The sequence below is a fragment of the Neolamprologus brichardi genome, chromosome 11 (assembly GCF_056152115.1).
Source record: "Neolamprologus brichardi isolate AB-2024 chromosome 11, ASM5615211v1, whole genome shotgun sequence".
Classification (NCBI taxonomy): Eukaryota; Metazoa; Chordata; class Actinopteri; order Cichliformes; family Cichlidae; genus Neolamprologus; species Neolamprologus brichardi.
In genome coordinates this window covers 17,912,142-17,930,112 of record NC_142114.1, presented here as the reverse complement: position 1 = coordinate 17,930,112, position 17,971 = coordinate 17,912,142, and the positions used below count along the sequence as shown (strand labels likewise).

At 42.0% G+C, this 17,971-nt stretch overlaps 1 protein-coding gene across 3 annotated transcripts in view; it reads left to right on the top strand.

Moving 5' to 3' along the window:
- fam131bb (family with sequence similarity 131 member Bb) overlaps window positions 1-17,754 on the top strand; it is a 28,982-nt gene extending 11,228 nt beyond the window's left edge. Inside the window, exons 2-9 of one of the 3 annotated variants that reach the window (XM_035913037.2) lie at window positions 342-379; window positions 3,136-3,171; window positions 3,552-3,645; window positions 6,023-6,247; window positions 6,363-6,503; window positions 9,170-9,471; window positions 10,370-10,633; window positions 14,071-17,754. In XM_035913037.2, the coding sequence (XP_035768930.1) occupies window positions 342-379; window positions 3,136-3,171; window positions 3,552-3,645; window positions 6,023-6,247; window positions 6,363-6,503; window positions 9,170-9,471; window positions 10,370-10,633; window positions 14,071-14,286 (1,316 nt within the window). In that variant the 3' untranslated portion in view covers window positions 14,287-17,754. Of the gene's footprint in view, window positions 1-341; window positions 380-3,135; window positions 3,172-3,551; window positions 3,655-6,022; window positions 6,248-6,362; window positions 6,504-9,169; window positions 9,472-10,369; window positions 10,634-14,070 lie in introns of all 3 variants that reach the window. The other 2 variants (XM_006802896.3, XM_006802897.3) reach the window with 2 other exon arrangements.
- The last annotated feature ends 217 nt before the right edge of the window (window positions 17,755-17,971 follow it).

Below are 17,971 nucleotides of genomic sequence, written 5' to 3'. Positions count from 1 at the left end.
TGTCATGGGTGTTTACTGTTTTTCTTATATATATTTGCTGTATGTATTTATTATAATTCAGGTGTGACACTTGTGGTTTCATCTGAGTTATTGGTTTTCTTTTGAAGGTGGGTCTTACTACTATTTTTATAAAAAAAAGTGCAAAAATGATTTGTTAATGTAGGCACACAAGAGAAAAATATCTCCCTTATTAGTTTTTAACCATGTCTTCATGAACATTTTGTGGAAGCAGTTTTGTCACTGAATGTAATTAAGAATAAATATTAATGTTTCTTTCTCTTCTCCCCCCTCTTCCCTCTCTCTGTGTGCCTCTCTGTCTCTCTTGTTCAACACGTTCTCAGCGTCAGATGGCGTGCCAGTCCAAAAGGATGGGGAACAAGTAAGTCTTCAGTGATTCCTCCTGCTCATCCATGTTGTTGACTTCCTCTGACAGTGAACTGTTTTCCACTCCACCTGAGGAACCAACATGGCCACACGATGAGCTGTAACGCCAGTGCTTATGCTAGTAGATTAGCGAAGTAGATCACGCCATGGCAATGTCAGTCGCTCCCGCTACACTTCCCTCGCCAAGATGGGGTGGTGTGGCTGGATGACTGAATAATCGCTGGTTTGGTTGGCTTATTGCTGTTGCTAGGATGTCTGAAGCTTGTTATAGCTGTCTGACAGAGTCACTCCTCAGTGCTGGTTCAAAGCAGAACGGCAGAGGCATCACTCCTCTCTTTCTCCAACTTCCTACACATCATTATCACTGTACATTTTCCTCTCCTCTCCTCTCCCGCTGCATTACTGATCTCGTGCTCTAAAACTGATGCCTCTGAGAAAGGACACAGGAGCAGGATCCATTTTGGACTAAAGTGTAGAGACCTTCACTTTTCCACCAAATGCACTGTGGACTGATTGCATCATTTATTTATGCGTCGTGCCCCAGAATGCCCCCGTGGTTCTGCAGAGAGGGGAAAAAAGACAGCCACACACACACACACACACAAACACTTTCTATACATATATATCAGTGTTGTCAGGGCTATTGGAAAAGAACATAGGGAAAGCTGCTCCAGGCAGCCCAGCTCTCTCCTCACACCCACTCCTGTGAATGGAGAGCGAGACAGGGACGACCAAAGAGCGAGCGATGGAGGAAGTGGGAGCAAAGAATAGAATTACATGAGGGAAGGAAGAGGCAGACATTGATTAACATAAAGCATCTAGATGTAGCTGAAGGAGATTATAAACACTCCCCTCTCATCGCACTCTCATTATTATATTATCTTAACCCAGAATTGAATTACATAATCTTTACATTTTACTCTTTTGACCACTGAAGATAATTAACAAAGTTTTGCAGTTTTTCGATAAAGTGCTTGACGTGTAGAGAATAAAGCACTAAAACATGACTAGCAGAGCAGTCAGTAAGACTAAAAAAGAACTGTGTTTACATTGAACTTTAATTCATTTCTATAATTATTTAACATTACACTGTTATTTTTAATGTAGCTAAAAATTCTAATTCTAATTTATTTACTTCGAGTTGAGCATATTTTACATTGTATTATTACTTTTTTTTTAATTTGATTTGTTGCAGTATGTGGAAATAGATGCTGAGAATACAATGAGGAGACATTACTATAAGCTAAATATATAGTATAGTGTTTTCTCTGGGACCTATACCTGCAGTTACAAAAACATGCAAAAATGTACTAAATTTCCATGAAAGTCACTTTAATTTTTTTATTACTGAAAGAATAACAAGCATATTATATTTGGAAGTGCATGGAGTTTTCTTCACATCACAAAACTGGTGCTGCACCTTTACCTCATGTAATTAGTAAGCCTGCATGGGTGCAGACTCAGTATTGAGGGAACTCTTTATTCTACTTTTACTTAAGGATAGTTGGTTTGGAACAGGACTAAATGTGGCAGATCCTTCGCATGAACTTGCAAACAGCATGACGGTGTAAGGGCCGGACTGGAATGACTTTCCTGAGTTTTAATTCCTGATTAAATGGAGGTTTAAAAGAAACACAAAGCTACAGGCAGCAGGTAGTTAACTAAAAACAACTAGTCTAAAACTGAAAATTCCACCTATCAGCACCTCTAAGTTCCACATCATCTGTTGTTTGTTTAATCTGCATAAATGTGCAAAAAAAAAAAAAGGGCCACAGCTGTTTTTCTAATTACAGGCTATTTCTTCTCAGGTGACACTCTGTTGAGTCTGCAGATTGACCAGAAAAAATAAGCTAATGACACAAATCTAGGAAAAGAGGGATTTGAAGACTAATTAAGCATTTAAATGTTAATTAGTGAGTTTAAGAGGTGCTTTTAGGGAGACTTTGTGCCAGGCTACATGTTTCCAGGTTTATGCAAACTAGCTGATGTATGTAAAGGCATCACTGACCAGTAAGTGAAGGATCTTCAGACTTGTGCCACCAGTGCAGCTTGCATTGCATTTATCCAGAAGAAAGTAGACCTGGAGCTTTCTGACAGTCTTGACTGTCTGTCTGCCGCTTGTGTACATCAACAGTAAAGGGGACAAAATATCAGCTCAGCCAGTAGCACACCAGTGTTCCGAGTGCAGTTAGTGTCAGTCCAGCTGATAGAGAGAGTGCTTATCTGCTTTGTTCTCAGCGTCTGCCTTCACCACACGCACACATAAACACATAATGTCCCCTTCCTCCTGAAAGCCTCAGTCCCCTGTCTGTGTGCAGGATCAGATACAGTTCAACACACTATTGATATCTCGCTCTCGCAAACACACACAGTTTTCTGCTGGCTTTCAATGTTTCTGGCAGCACATGTAACCGAAGAGAAAATTCATTCATCCGTAGCGTATTCAGTTTGCTTTACACAACTAAGCAAATATAAACTGATCCCTGTTTAATCCCCTCCCTTCTCCCTGTCATTCTGGCTCTTCACTTTCCTTGTTCCTGGAAAATCCTGTGTGTCTGCCTCGTATTTTCCTCTCCCTTCTCCTAATTTCTTCCTCCGCATGCTTGATGTGCAATCAACCCCTCCGTCCTCCCCCCACCCCCCACTCCCCCACCCCCGATGCATGCCAATGTCCTCTCTGTCCTGTCACTCTCTTACTCTTTCCTGCTCCTCCTTTCCCCATCCCTCTCTCCTCCTATTTCTCTTCCTCAGCATGGACGTTCAGAATTTTCATGGGAAGGAATCAATGTAAGTGTTGTGGCATCATTCCTTCATCTACTACTTTTCTCTCCCTATCTATTTGTTGCTTTTGCGCGTTTTGATTTATGACACCCCCACCTCCTGAGCCGTATAGTCCGTCTTGCGGTTTATTATACTGGTGTGAGCACAATCAGAAACCCTAGATTTATATGATATTTATTTTGTAGAATATCTCTTGAATCAAGATTTGGGAAATGCAAATTCTGTCTCTTGTATTAACCCAACACCTCCATCACTTGTCCTCTCCACTCACCCCTCTGACACACACACTGTCATGTCACACTGTCTCTGTGTGGCCTCTCACACCATCCATGCTGTCCTTTTCTCCACACTTTCCTCCTCCATTCCTCTCTCTTCTCTCCTTCTAGCTGTCTATGGAAGACACCACATCAATCCTGCCCCGGCTCAAGAGGAACTCAAACGCCTATGGCATCGGGGCTCTGGCTAAGTCTTCTCTGTCAGGTGTGTCAGGTGTGTGTCTGTGCTGTAACTGGTAAACGACCCCATGCTGGCTCTGTCCTCAGACGGGCTCTGGAGTCAGCATGGTACCCTAAATGGGTTCCCCTGTATCACTTCCTCTCCACGCTGTGATATCAGTTGTCAATGACTCCTCGTGAGTCATTGACGGAACAAATTCAGCTTCAAAAACAACACGCACATACACACACACACACAAACACAGCTTGTTGCTCTAAGGAAAGGTGAGTGGGAAGTGTAGTTTTTTATGTTAAGTGGTTGTGAAATTGTGGTGTTCTGAGCAAGTATTAGTATGGATGTTTTGACTGTGCAAAGTGCCGTGTCGAACAGAGTTAGTGTAGTGAAGTGCTTTCTTTTAGTGCAGCGTTTTTTGGTTTCATCCAGCTGTTTTGTGTAGTGCAGTTCATTTGAGTGCAGTGAATTGTATGCAGTACAGTGTAATGAAGTCCAGCTGCTATACCGTGTGCTGTGGTACTGATTTGTCCTATAATTTATTCATGAATCCCATCTTCATGTGCTACCATCAGAGAGATTCAGGCAGCCAGGGATTTACAGTATGTGTCATCATATGTTAGTCGCGTGGAAATATGGAGCAGAGCTGTTAAACAGATATGAGTTTGTAGTGGCATGGCACCAGGAAATTAAATGTATGTTTAGCAGCTTTGAGTTTTCCGAAACGCAATAAAGAGAAAGAGAGGAGTTTTTTGTTTACCCGGCGCAGCTTAACAGAGGTGTGAAGAAGCTATCATGTCAACAAGCCAACCTCTCATTATTCATGCCACACAGCCGCCTCACCCAAATTAACCTGCTCCATCCCATGATGCACCTTTGTCAGACAAGACACGTCTCCTGCCGTCTCCCCTCCATGTGATGTTAACAGTCTCATTAAACACGCGAATGTCACCTCCACAACCCTTTTTCATTTCTCTGAGCTTATAATGGGTGCTCATGAAAACCGTCTTTTAACTACAGACTTTTGAATAGTTGGATTTGGCTGATAATGTTTTCCTTATGAACAGTTATTAATTTAAGATATTCAATATTTTAATAAAATGAGCAGTCTCAAACATCCCAGAGGCGTTTGGGTATTTTGTTTACTTCTTAAAGGCGGCCCTATTGTGGCTATCCTTGTTTATTTCTCTATAGATAAATGTATAGATTGATATTCACTAGCAAGGACTAAAGCCCTAGATGCGAATGAAAATATTTGTTAATAATGAAGCAACGAGCTATGCCACAGGCTCGCTGAGGCGGTGGCTCCCCTGATACCTTTGAGAGAGGCTTACAAGCAGAGAAAAAGTGATGATGGGCCAAATAGGCACTTATAGAAATACGGCTGGAAAAGGAACTGTTGTGGGTGTGGTCCTGCTCCTGAACTTTAGATAAATAATCTTGAAAAGGCTTATATACTGGTACAGTTCTGGATGCTAATATTAAATATGGTTAAAGTTTTAAATAATGAGGTCAGCGTGTGTGAAAGTAATCCCAGCAGGCCAAAAGCTCAGGCTTCACATTGCTCTAATCGCTCACTTTCAGTCCACTTCAGACACGTCAGTGAATGCGGATATCCTTAATATGGTTATCTCAGGCACACAGCTCTGGCTGTGAGCACATGAGCTCCACCACCTGCTGTTCAAACCTTTTGTTTGCAAAGGGCAGCCAATCAAAAGAAAGCTGGCTCACAGGTAAGGTGGATTTCAGGGGAGACAAAGTAAAACTGTATGTGATGAACAGAGAGGCTAGACCAAGGCACAGTGTAAGATGAGAGAGTTTTATTTTGATCCCGAGTCATTTAAAGCCACTCTAGTAAAGTCCAAGAATTAAAACGTGAGTTAATAATGAGCCTAATAGGTCCTCTTTAACATCAAAACAAATATCTATAATGCATCAGGCACTTTTATTGCAAATGATCCTTAAAAATGGGAATGGTATGCTATACTTGAACTCGTTCTGGTTAATCATGTGAGGTAAAGCCAATTTCAGACACAACAACTCCAACACTGAAAGGTTTATTATTTATATGACAGTTGCTTAATCAATTTATCAGTCGAACCATGCCGGATATCCATATTCCCATGAGCCATCACATCACAGCGTCATACCCTCCTCCACCCAAAACCAATGCACACTTGATAATAACGAATCTATCTTATGTCTCTTCCTTCCTCTTCTTTTGTTTTTTCCCCCATTTGTTCCCCACCTGCCGGTTCATTCTCTACTCCTTCCCTCAACTCGTCTAATCACCTCTCTCTAAACCTCTGATCTTTTAATTTCTCCTCTTACTTCCACCCATTTTGTTTAAATTGGCCACCCTCCCTCCTCCTTCTGCTCCTTCCTTGTCTGGGTCTTTCTCCTAAAACAGGTGTCACACGCACAATGAAGGAAAGAGTGACCAAGCCCACAGCCATGGCCCAGGGTCGTGTCGCTCACATGATTGAATGGCAAAACTGGGGCATGACGACGGTGGGTTCAGGGAGTGTCCTCCAGTCCCGCATCAGTACCCAGGAGCGAGAAAAGGAGCGGCGGCTGGAGAACGACGCCTACAGTGACCTCAGTGATGGGGAGAAAGAGGCTCGCTTTGCAGCAGGTCGGTTGGATGAGGACAAGAGTTTCACACCCTATTAACTGTCATCAGCCACTTGAGTGGTACTGCAGGTCTTAGTAACAATTATCCTGACTTGCCCTCTGAATTCTCACCTCAGGCATCCTGCAGCAGTTTGCAATCTCAGAGGCAACGCTCCTGGCGTGGTCGTCAATGGATGGTGAGACTCCGCAGTCAGGATCAAACCAGGGAAGCGTGGCTCACCTCAGTGAGGTCAACCAGGAGAGCATCACCAGTCGAGGTAAAGGGCTACAACTATGTCTGAGGCTTAAAGTCCAGGTAACTGCTGTCGGTGAAACACAGCCACATCATTTATGAGTAAGAAAATGGAAGAGGTTGGGAAGTGGCAAATCAATTTTAAACAGAATAGTTAGAGCATTGTGTTACAGCGTCTCGTCTCTCTAGACCAGAGATGTCAAACTCACTTTAGATTGTGGCCAACGGACAGCCCGCTCTGATCGTAAGTTGCCTGGACAAGTGAAACTCCTGTTTCTGTAAGCGTAAGCAAGTTTAATAAAACAAACAATGCACTGCTTTCTTTACATGACAAGAAAGTGCTGCTTTGGCCATAAACTGCAAGAAATAATTTGGTAAATTTAGAGAAAATGTTCTGTTAGCTCGTTGCGCAGACTGTCCTATAATTATAAAACAGAAAAGTTTTGTTAATTGACTGAATGTCCTCTTTTTGTTTTCTTGGCCTTTTTTTTTTTTTTATTTTTTTTAATGAACCCACTGTAAAAGTCATACATTTCTATAGTAGATGGCGTAAAAACAGGAACTTTCCTATTTACCTATTACTTATTTACTTGTATATTTCAAACCAGTAGGAAAATCTGTAAAACTTGTGAAAACACAGAAGTCTGGAATTTATGCCAATCTTCCATTTTCCAGAACTGTCCAGTGGGCCAGATTGGAGACTTAAGAAGGCCACTTCTGGCCCCCAGACCTTATTCTAAAGAGCTTGGAAAGAAAAGCGTCTGGACTTTAGATGGGGATGGACCATTAGCAGTCTATCTGCATCTAAAGGACAAAGGTCACTCCTTTGAGGATGCCAGTGTTCACATTTTGGATAGAGAAGACAATTTGGTTTGAAAGAGGAGCGAAAGAAGCCATCTATGTCCACTGTGAACGGCCATCTTTGAACAGAGGTTTGCCATCTATAATCCAGTTTTGAGATCCCTTCCCAGATGCCTTAACGCCCACTCACATCCTGGGCCTTCTGACCTCAGGAAATTGCGTGATAGGGTGGGGCTAGGTTTCGCAATGAGTTCACCCGATTGTGACCTACACCCGTTTTCACACCTTGGCTCGTGTGATTAGGTAGAGGATCATTAGGGGGTCCATTGTCCCTCTTAGGGGGACACCCCAATGGGGCTTAAATCTGGGACTCTCCACCATTTGACCTTAGAACTGAAGAAGCTTCTCGGATCAGAGGCAAAACGTCTTCAAGCAACTTAAAGAAGTCCAGATGCTCTTCTTTCCAAGCTCCTTAGACCACGATGACCTGGATGACTTTGAACCTTCACAGACCCCAGACTAGACTTGTAGTCAAGACCGCCTAAACCAAGACCAAGACAATACCAAGACAGACTGAGTCAAGACCAAGACAAAGTTGAGACGAGACCAAGACCAAGACAAAAAAGTCAAAAAAGCCAGATGCTGCTTCATTTACAGGTGTCAGGCATATTTATGTGTTTTTGCGATGCACTCACAGAGCCCTCCTCACCGCTGTCCACTGTCTCACTCACTCACTGAGAGGACAGACGCACGCGCCACTTGACTGTCGCGTCTCTCACCCTCTCTGTTTTTCACATAATGATATTATCCTATATCCTTGCATGTGATTGGCCACAATATGGAGGGATTGGAGCATAGCTGAGCCACTGTGTGAGAGCTGAGACGTGAGGAGCCGGCTCTCGCTCAATAGGAGTCGACTCTTCTGATTTTCTACAAAGCACTCTCTAACTCTCTAAGCACAGCTCTTAGAGCTGATGCTTTTGCGCATGACACATTATCGAACATTACGTTGTGTGTCATGGATACTGTTGAATCCAAATCTCCCGACCTCTATGCCAATCTGAGACAGCAAGACCGAGACAGCGAGACCAAGACAAGACCGAGGGATCCGAGACCAAGACCAAAGTCTGCCGAGACCAAGACAAGACCCAGACCATGTAAAAATGGTCTCGAGACGGGTCTGTTTGACACCTCTGCTCTAGACTTTAGGCCATTTCAGTTTCCAGCATGAACTTTTGGAAGGTAAACCCAGACACTGTATCGATATAAACAGTGATTTTGGATATTTACAGTTTACTGCAATGTTGCCTTAGCACAGACTTCTGAATGCAGAAAATTAGAGTAAGTGCTTTGCTGATTTAAAATAGGCTTTCTTAACTGCACCCTGAATGCATTAGTCTTAACTGAGCCCATCGTTTTTAAGTCAGACACTTAGCAAAATAAGTGGCTGTGAGCCCACTTTATAGCCCTCCAACTTTGAGTAAGAAACACTGGAGGCAATCAAAGCTCTGTCTGCACTATGCAGTTTGACAAAATGATGACTCAACAGTGCGAGGTGTGCCAGTGTTCAACTCTGTTCGGTTCATACTGGAGAGTTTCTGTCATAACATTTTCACCCAGTGTGGAAAGATTTCAGCTGAGTTTTTTTTTTTCAGAGTAGTTAACAGCCAGATCTACATTTATCTCAACAGCTATTAGCTTTAACTGTTGGTCATTAAAAGTTGGAATTTTAAGATTTTAAGAAATTGCTCATTTTTTTCCCAATTCCAGCAAATTTGAAAAGTGGGATTTTTGTAAAAATCATAAAACACAGTGTTCCTGCATCCATCTGCTGCCCCCATTTTGAAGAGTGCTAACAGCAGCTGCCACATTTTTTTTTATTTCCTGCAGATCAGATATTGCACCACTCCTCAGCGGAGGTGTGGCCTCACACATACCAGGGCCACTACTGCCTCTCCTCTTCTGACGCTTGGGAGCCCATCAACAGCGATCCCTCCGCCGTAGCGTCTCCCCCTGCTGGCTCCTACGTTATGGGTACGGAGGGCTACGATGGGCAGGCCGCAGCTCACTTCCTGTCTCAGCAACAACAGCAGCAGTTCACTCTCCAGCAGAGTCAACTACAACAGCTGCAGCAGATCCAACAGTTTCAGCACTACCACCAACAGCAGCTTCTGCAGTATCAGCAACAGCAGGTGATTGATCGAGAGTGCCGCCGTCTGGGTTTTAATCCAAATGAGACACTACATGTTGCTGCTAATGCGTAAGGCTTGAGTATCAGAGATGGTTGTTATAAAATACTGTCTGGTAAAATAAATTTATTAACACATTATTTTATTTATTTGTTCACTTTTGTATAGGCACAAGTACAGCACATGAACAAACCCACACATGACAGCATTTATAGACTAAAAAAGCTGGGCTTTTATTCAGAACATGTTCTCAGAAACTCTTACCTGCTGGGTTTCATGCTCAGTCTGAAATTCGCTCTTAACTGTGGAAATAGAAATTCAACAAAATAATCTTAATTCAAGATTTTTCTATCTAATCATCTCCTTTTATTTGTTTTTGTTTTTGCATTACTCCATAAAAACGATTTTAGCCTAAGCAACGACTCAACCGCATCTGATGTAAACGCTGACACACCTCACACTGTTGAGTCATCACTCTTGTCAAGAATCCTTCATTAAATGCTCAGCTGAACCTGCAAAAATATGACATTCTTCCAAAGGGAAGCATCCAAATCATTTTTTAAACAAAAATAAAAAGAATTCCATGGATGAGGAATTAATGAAGACTGATCTACCGCAGGTACTTACACCCCGTTAGCTTTGTCAGAACTTATTCGACATGCATCTTTCAGCCAAAATAAATTTAAAAAAAAACTTAATTTCTTATACTGTACAAAAAGATCTGCATATAACCTCTGTTGCCTAAGGAAAACAAAGTCAGCTTACTGCATACTGACATGGGGAGCATGTCATGAAACATTAAAGCTGGCAAACAGGTCGCAAACGACTGACAGATCTTATGTCTTTCAGTCACTGCTCATTCCTCACATTTTACTGATTAGTCTTTTCTGTGTGTTTCAAGTCTCTGGAGCACAGGCTACACAGTGCCAACCACTCTTTGCAAGCAACACCCAACAGCACCATCCACAGTCTGGTTCATCAAATTCACCCTCCGCTGGTTGATCTGTGGAACACGGGGCAGATGGAAACCTATCAGGCAGAAGCCGGTGGGTACATAGGTGTGGCGGCGACAGTGGAGCCAAGCCTGTGCGTTCCCACTGGTGAAGAGATAGTAGGAACGGAACACTCCCCGCTACTGGAACAGCAGGAGGAGGAGGAGGTCAAGGTGAGTTGAACATGGGGTTGCATTACATAAAATTATCTCTTCAGTGATTAATATTTGATTTTGTAGCTTTCTAAGCGAGTTCTCAGAGACACCAGACTGGAGGTTTAGCTCTGCTTACTGCAACCTGTGTGTCATTTCTGTTTTAAATCTGCAGACTGTTCTTAAAGTTTTATCTCGAATCATTTAATCATAAGATTGGTTTGATTTTATGCACGTGTAGCAATCTAAGATCAATTTGTCAATAGAGGCGATACTGATTGACATTTTTGATAAGAATTGTCTGCCAGTACTTTAATTCAGTTCAGTTTTCTTTGTACGCATAGCACCAAATCACAACAACATTCACCTGAAGTTACTTTATATTATAAGCTAAAAAAACCTGCAATAACAGATGAAACCCCAACGATTAGACGACCCCCTTTGAGCAATCACTTGGCAACACTGGAAAGGAAAAACTCCCGTTTGACAGGAAGAAACCTCCGAGTGAACCATGGTCAGGAACTGGCAGTCATCTGCTGTGGATGGTTGGGGGTAATGGCAAAAAGAGGAAAGTGAGGATTTCTAGCTTTTCCTTGCGTACATTTAAAAGTTTTAGTACGTTAGCCGGGCAGCTGTGTTCTTGGGTAAGATACTGAACCCACTTTCCCCCCGAGACATCGATCATGATTGATGATGTGCATGATTGTTAGAAGGGTTAGCACCATCACATCCAGAAGGTCCTGGATTAGGATTTGCTGGTCAGATGGGGCTTTCCCATGTGGAATTTGCATGTTCTCCCTGCAACTGTGCGGGTTCTATATGGGCACTCTGGCCACAGTGCACAGACGTCCATATTAAGTTAATTGGTGAAATAGGTGTGAATGCTTATCTGTCTCTCTGTGTTAGCCGTGCGACAAAATTGGCAACCTGAGCAGTTGTACCCTACCTTGGTATCGGCTCCAGCCTCCTGACCCTTGAATTAGATAAGCGGAATAAACTGAATGGATGGATTTTTTAACTTTTGACCTGCCTAAGACATATACTTTTACATTTCCATTATTTTGACTGAATTGATGACAACATTAACTGATGATAAAAATATTGGATTTGTGGCCTCAATAAGATAAAGTTGGGAATGGAAGAATTTGAATAGATTAGATAGCAGAAATGTCAGGAAAGAAGAGGAGGGAGAGTTGAAAACCACAGTTGCGGCAGGCCTCCAAACTTCAGTTATTTTGGGGATAAATTATGTAAAAGGTGTGAAGCAAAAGGGACTGCTATGAAAGTTTTCATGAAAATTGCAGGGAGCAACCTTATTAATGCACAAAACGATCAGTCACCTATATATCTAATTCATGAAGTCCTCATCTTCAGGTTGATTTTGCTGTGCAGCTCAAGAAGGCAACACTTTTTAGCAGCTGAGCTCTTGTTGGCAATCCATCATTGAATAAGCAGTGGTATAGGATTGGCTGCTCTTCCTTATGACAAAAACCGTAATCACAATTATTTTGGTCCATATAAATGGACTGAATGCTGGATGGTACTTATGTAGCACTTATCTGTTCTAACTGAGCACTCAAAGCATTTTATACTACAAGCCTCATTTACCCAATCACATAAACATTCATACAAATCTACACCTAAGCGGTTTTATCTAACATTCACACACACACACGCCAAACTCTGATGGATGCGTCGTGACTGATCTTCTGATTGGTCGACATCTTGCTCTACATCCTCAGCTACAGCTGCCCCTATAAAACACAATCATATAACACAATAATTGTTTTATCCCAATTGGATATATTGAATATAATTTTTGACTTTGGCAACCTACAGTGGTATCATGGTAGCACAAAAAGCTTTAGGAAAAGATTCATTGGCTTTTCCACCCATGTCAACAAACATGCTAACATTTCTACCTTTGTATCTGAGCCAGAGAGTAGTAAGCTTGTTCCTGCTTGTTTATGTCACAATATAACTGCAATTTTACTGAGAGAAATGGGGGGAAAGGGGGAAAAATGGTAACCACCACTAAAAACTGGCTATTATGTATCCCAATAGTGTTTTATTATAGTGCAGAGAGGCTAATAGGTTGGTCATTCGATTTCTGACTACATTTAAGAGTCCTTGAGCAAAACACTGAACCCCAAGTCACTTCAGAATGTCTGTGTGAATGATAAGGACTGCAAAGAGCTCTGCAGACACAGCTAAGGTTAAAAGGCATGCTAAGTGCAGACCATTTACCATTAAATATTAATTATTTGGACTTTGGAAACCTTGACTTTAAGCATTGACTTGAGGTCTGCAGAGAAAGATTATGTATTGCAAGCTTCAAAACAGTTTGACAGTTGGCCTTGAGTTGAGACTGTCTTGACAAAGTGTACTTTGATGCGTCACAGTGATTTTCATATTTGCCAATCAGTCTGTTAGCTGATACAGTAGGAGAAATCTGAGGATGGATTTTGGCCCACTCCTCTTTACAGAAACTCTTTTATTCCTTCAGATTTCTTGACTGCCCATTGGCAACTTGAAGCTTCAGCTCCTTCCACAGATTTTCTACAGGACTGAGGTCTGGAAACTGGCTTTGGCTCAGTGTTTCTCTTCTCCAAAAACAGCGGGTTGAGTTGATACCAAAGGTTTTGGTTTCATCTGACCACACTGTTCACTGTTCAGTAGAAAACCTAAGACCGATCTTCACATGTTGCTTCTTGAGCAGGGGGGACCCTATGGCGTGTGTTATCAGTGGTTTTCTCGGGGACTGTGGTCCCAACTGCCTTCAGATCAGTAATAAACTCCACCTGTGTAGTTTTAGGCTGATCCACCACCTTTCTCATGATCATCCTCAAAACATGAGGCAAGATCTTACGAGTGAAGCTCCAGGAAAAGGGCAATTGATGGTAATTTTATATTTCTTTCATTAGGAAATAGTTGGACCAAGAGTTGTCACCTTTTCACCAGGCTTCTTGCTGATGGTCTAGTAGTATATCCCAGCCTTGTGCAGGTCTATAATCTTATCCACGATATTCTTTGACAACTCCTTGGTCTTTTCATGATGGCGGAGAGGCTGAAAAGAAAGAAACTGACTCTGTGGACAAGCGTGCTTTATACACATGATTGAGATCAAGGGCCGCTGTAATTGGTTGCTTGGTTGACTGGTTGATTGATTGGTTGAATGATTATACCTATCATGCTTACTTCACTCGATGCTATGCAAATCAATTTATAACTTTCAAATAATGTGTTTCCTGGATTTTGTGGTGATATTCCATTAAAATGAAAATATCATAAAAACCTGAGACTGTTCATTTCTTTGTAAGTAACCAAACTTACAAATTCAGCAGGGGATCAAATATTTGTTTTCACTACTGAAGAGAACAATAGGTAAAAATCTATCCACATACATAAGTTAGTCATCTAGTTGACCTTGTGTGTTTCACTCTTTCTGCCCTGATCAGGAAGAAGAGGTGGCACTGTGCATGGAGCAAGAGTCGGCCACATTGACTCCACCCACACAACAAGGGGATGCTTCTGGTGGCAGTAGTCCGGGGCAGCTGCCAGCAGAGCCAATCACAGAGCGGAAGTTGTCTGATGTCACTTCTGGTCTCATTCAGACACTAGAGGAGAAGGAAGAGCCAGAAGAGGGGCCTCCTGCTTCTGTGGCAGCCAACTGAGTTTATGGCAGCCAAGAGACAAATGAAAAACTGACTGAGGAGTCAGCAAGAAATGAGCATAATAACACAATATATCTCTATTACTCTGTTCCTTTTCAGGTATCAAAACCACAACTTTTTTGGTTGCAAGGTCATTTCTTCAAAATGGTGAGAAATCGATTTGATAGTGGACTCCCAATAACAGTAGAGCTGATGCAACAATGGACACCTGTTTCTTTGCAAGCCTTACATCCCAAAGGTAACTGAAGAAAAGAGAGATGAAGGCGGAAGAGAAGCACCAACCGAGTGAATTATATCCACCGGGAAACTGCACTGAGACAAAAAAAAGAGGGGAATGGAAAAATGCATGCTTTTTATGAGACAAGCAACTCGACCCTGTCATCATCTAATAATGATAATGGAAATCTAAAGTAATAAAAAAATAACAATAATTTTGTAATAAAAGAAACAAAAAAAAGAACAACAATCTATGTATAAGTGTATGATAAGATATGAGATTTCCAGTGGGAGAACTACTCTGTTTACAGCTGTTATTCAACACATAAGATAGAGTTTAGTCAAATTTATTTCCCCATTGCATCAAACACATGCACTATACTTTACATCTGGCAACCCAAGCACTTTCACAGATGATTGAAGTAGGCCCAGAAAATCTCAGCATTTCAGTGAAATGCAGTTTTCCCCGAGGCACAATCCAGGGACAGGCCCTGCTGACTGGACACCCAAAAACCCTGCACAGATAAGGATTGTACTGTAAGATAGCGTGCTTCCTACTCTGTCTCTCTGTATGCATGTTTCTTCAGAGTACTATGGAGTACCTGTACTATACAGCACTGTATAGACTTTGCACTGAACCATAGTATCCCAGGTGTGGCCACAGTGGCCCTGCAGTGGGCCTGCGGTGGGTTTGAGCGGTGGCTTTCATGACTGAGAAATAAACACAGAGCTGCATATGTGAATCTCTTTTGCACTGATGCAATCCCAACAGATCAGAGGTTCCCTTTGGACTGTTGAGGTTACCCAGTTTCCGCTCTGAAAGCTTTCACCGACAACCAAAACCGAGCCACTTGACAACGCGAACCCTCAGCTGCTTTTTTTTTTCCATAGACGTAATCGCGATGAATAAAGGATGATAACCACTATTTTGAATGTACTGGAAGACAGGCGGCAGTACACGAGTGCTGCTTTGATGCCTCCTCCGTGGTCCACAAGAGAGAGAAGGGAGCGCTGTTCTTATGAAACAAAAACAAGTGGGGGAGTCTTTCAACCATGTTGGAAAGTGGATTCACTGCTGGCTCACCAAGACCACAACAACACACACACACACACACAGATATGAATATCTAAATTGTAACCAGCAATAGGCAGGCGAGACACTGGCTTCCCAGATCAGTGTCAGCTCTGTCACAAATATGTAAATATTCTGAGTAAATAAAGAAATTGCCTCTCGCTCACAATCACAACTGTTCTATTACAGTATGATTTCTTTATTTTTGTACACCTCTTGGGTCCCACCTTATTTTGGGGATTGCTCTCTAACTCACAGCTTAGCCTAGCACAGTTTAGTTTTTTCTTCTTCTGTGTGCAACAACACAAAGACAAAATCGGAGGAAATGGGAGGGATGTTGTGTTTTAAGTTGGGTGATCGAATCAAACTGAGGGGCATTCAACTCACTGAGACCATCGGCGGTGGAAAAAGTTTGGCGACAGCGACAGGAGGTTGCCACTCAGTCAGCCAATCAGGGAATAGAGCGGACAATAAGGACTGAACACTGGAGCTGAAAAGATCGGTGTCTTCCTGCTCATCGTTCTTACTGTGAAGCAGCTGCCTGGATGTTTGACAAGCATGGTTTATTTTTTGTGGGTTTTTCTTTTTCTTTCACCGGAGGAAGGACGGTGTTTGCTAGCGAGACGTGGAGTTAAACAGCGGCGGTGAACAAAGTGGACTTTCCGTGCATGGCTCACTGACAAAACTTTACGGCACTACAAAACCACTGTTTTCTGTGTTGGAGAAGCACTTTCTCTCACTTTGATGATTGTGTGAGAAACTTTTAAGATGATAAGATATATGGTTTATTGACTTGAATGAATTTATTTATTGATTGCTTCTTTATGCAATGTTGGGGACAATGTTTATTTTTCTACTGACCTGCTGAATTCTGAGTTAGAGTAGGTGTCACGGCTGTAAAGCACTCTCGTTTTGTCTGGTTTTGAGCACTTTAAGCCAAGAAGAGATGGAGCAGTTTGGCAGCTCACTGTTTTTAAAAACTTCAAGAATTTCAGTAGTGCCAGGTGACAAAAACAACTTGAAGACTGCTCAAAACTGCAAACAGAATGTCTTTACGCAATGGCAAATATTAATTTATTTATTGAAAAATTACTTGGTGGGGAGGAAAAATAAGACATCTTGTACAGAGTATAATTTCACGTGGGTACCAACCCTTCTGGGAGCAGTATCTTTTTTTTTAATGAGTCAGATGACGTAATGTGGTGGAAAGACCAATGCTTTATATATATTTCTTTGACCATCGCAGCTTATTTGGGCTTGACTGTTTGCTAATAAGCTACATCACAAGGAAACATGCATGAACTCCATTATAGACACTGCTTTGCTTTGGGTTATTTTTTATTTATTTATTTATCTTTTTATTTATTTTGTGTTGTTGCTTTCTTTCTTTTTTTTCCTTTTTTTAATTAAATCTCAATGAATGAATAAACAAATAATAAGAAGCCAAAAATATTTCTGTGGATGTTAAGGTTTACTGATCACATCTTTGTTAACCTGCTGGTTTGCAGTTGAGTCACTCTTTTTGTATTTCTACTGCCATCTTCCAGTTACAGTTACAACTTGTCTGCAGGCATGATGCTCAAAATCTGCTTCTGGTCCTCTGCCTTGCTCCTTCTCTTCCTTTCCGTCTATCTCTTTGTATCTGCTCTGTATATTTGTGTCTGTCTGTATGTCTGTCTGTGTACAGTAAGATGTCCACTGTCTTGTTGGAAAAATCACTGCCAAAAAAAGAGAGAAAAAAACCCAGAAAAATAACTTAACGTTTTCACATCAGTCATAGGGAATTTGCTAATTATAATCTGGAAGTGTCTGGCAAAAAAAGTAACTGCTGTATAAAACGCTGTATAAAATTGGATGGCTTCTGTAAAAGTCTGCATAAAATTGGATTTGTTTGAAATGAGGCAGTGTGACTGGTGATACCAGTGAACACTTATAACACTCCCACCTATGCATGCTTGTTGGATGGCTGTCACAGGATGGTTCTTCCGTGCTCCCCCCCCCCCCTCTCTCTCTTCTGTCAACTCTCCGTTTCTTCCCGTTTCTCTTCCTTTCCCCTCTTTTTCCTGCACGACCTCCTATTCACCCTCCGGCTCCTTTTACCTGTCTCCTCTCCTTTTCCTCTGGTGGAGAAAGAGCAAATAAACAAAACCAACAAATGGCATTTCTTGTGCACACGTGTGGTTATGTTTTCACAGGTTGGAAATAACACATGTTCACCTCCTTTCTCTCAAGAGCTTAGTGATATGCTTGGGGGGGGGGGGGGGGGGGGGGGGGGGGTCTTTTTCTTTTTTGGACTGACAGTGGGTGTCTGCGACCATGTGCTTGACAGACAAAAACAGCAGTCACAAGGAGCTGGCAGCAGAGTAATCCAGCCTGTCATGCTTTTCCAAAAACATC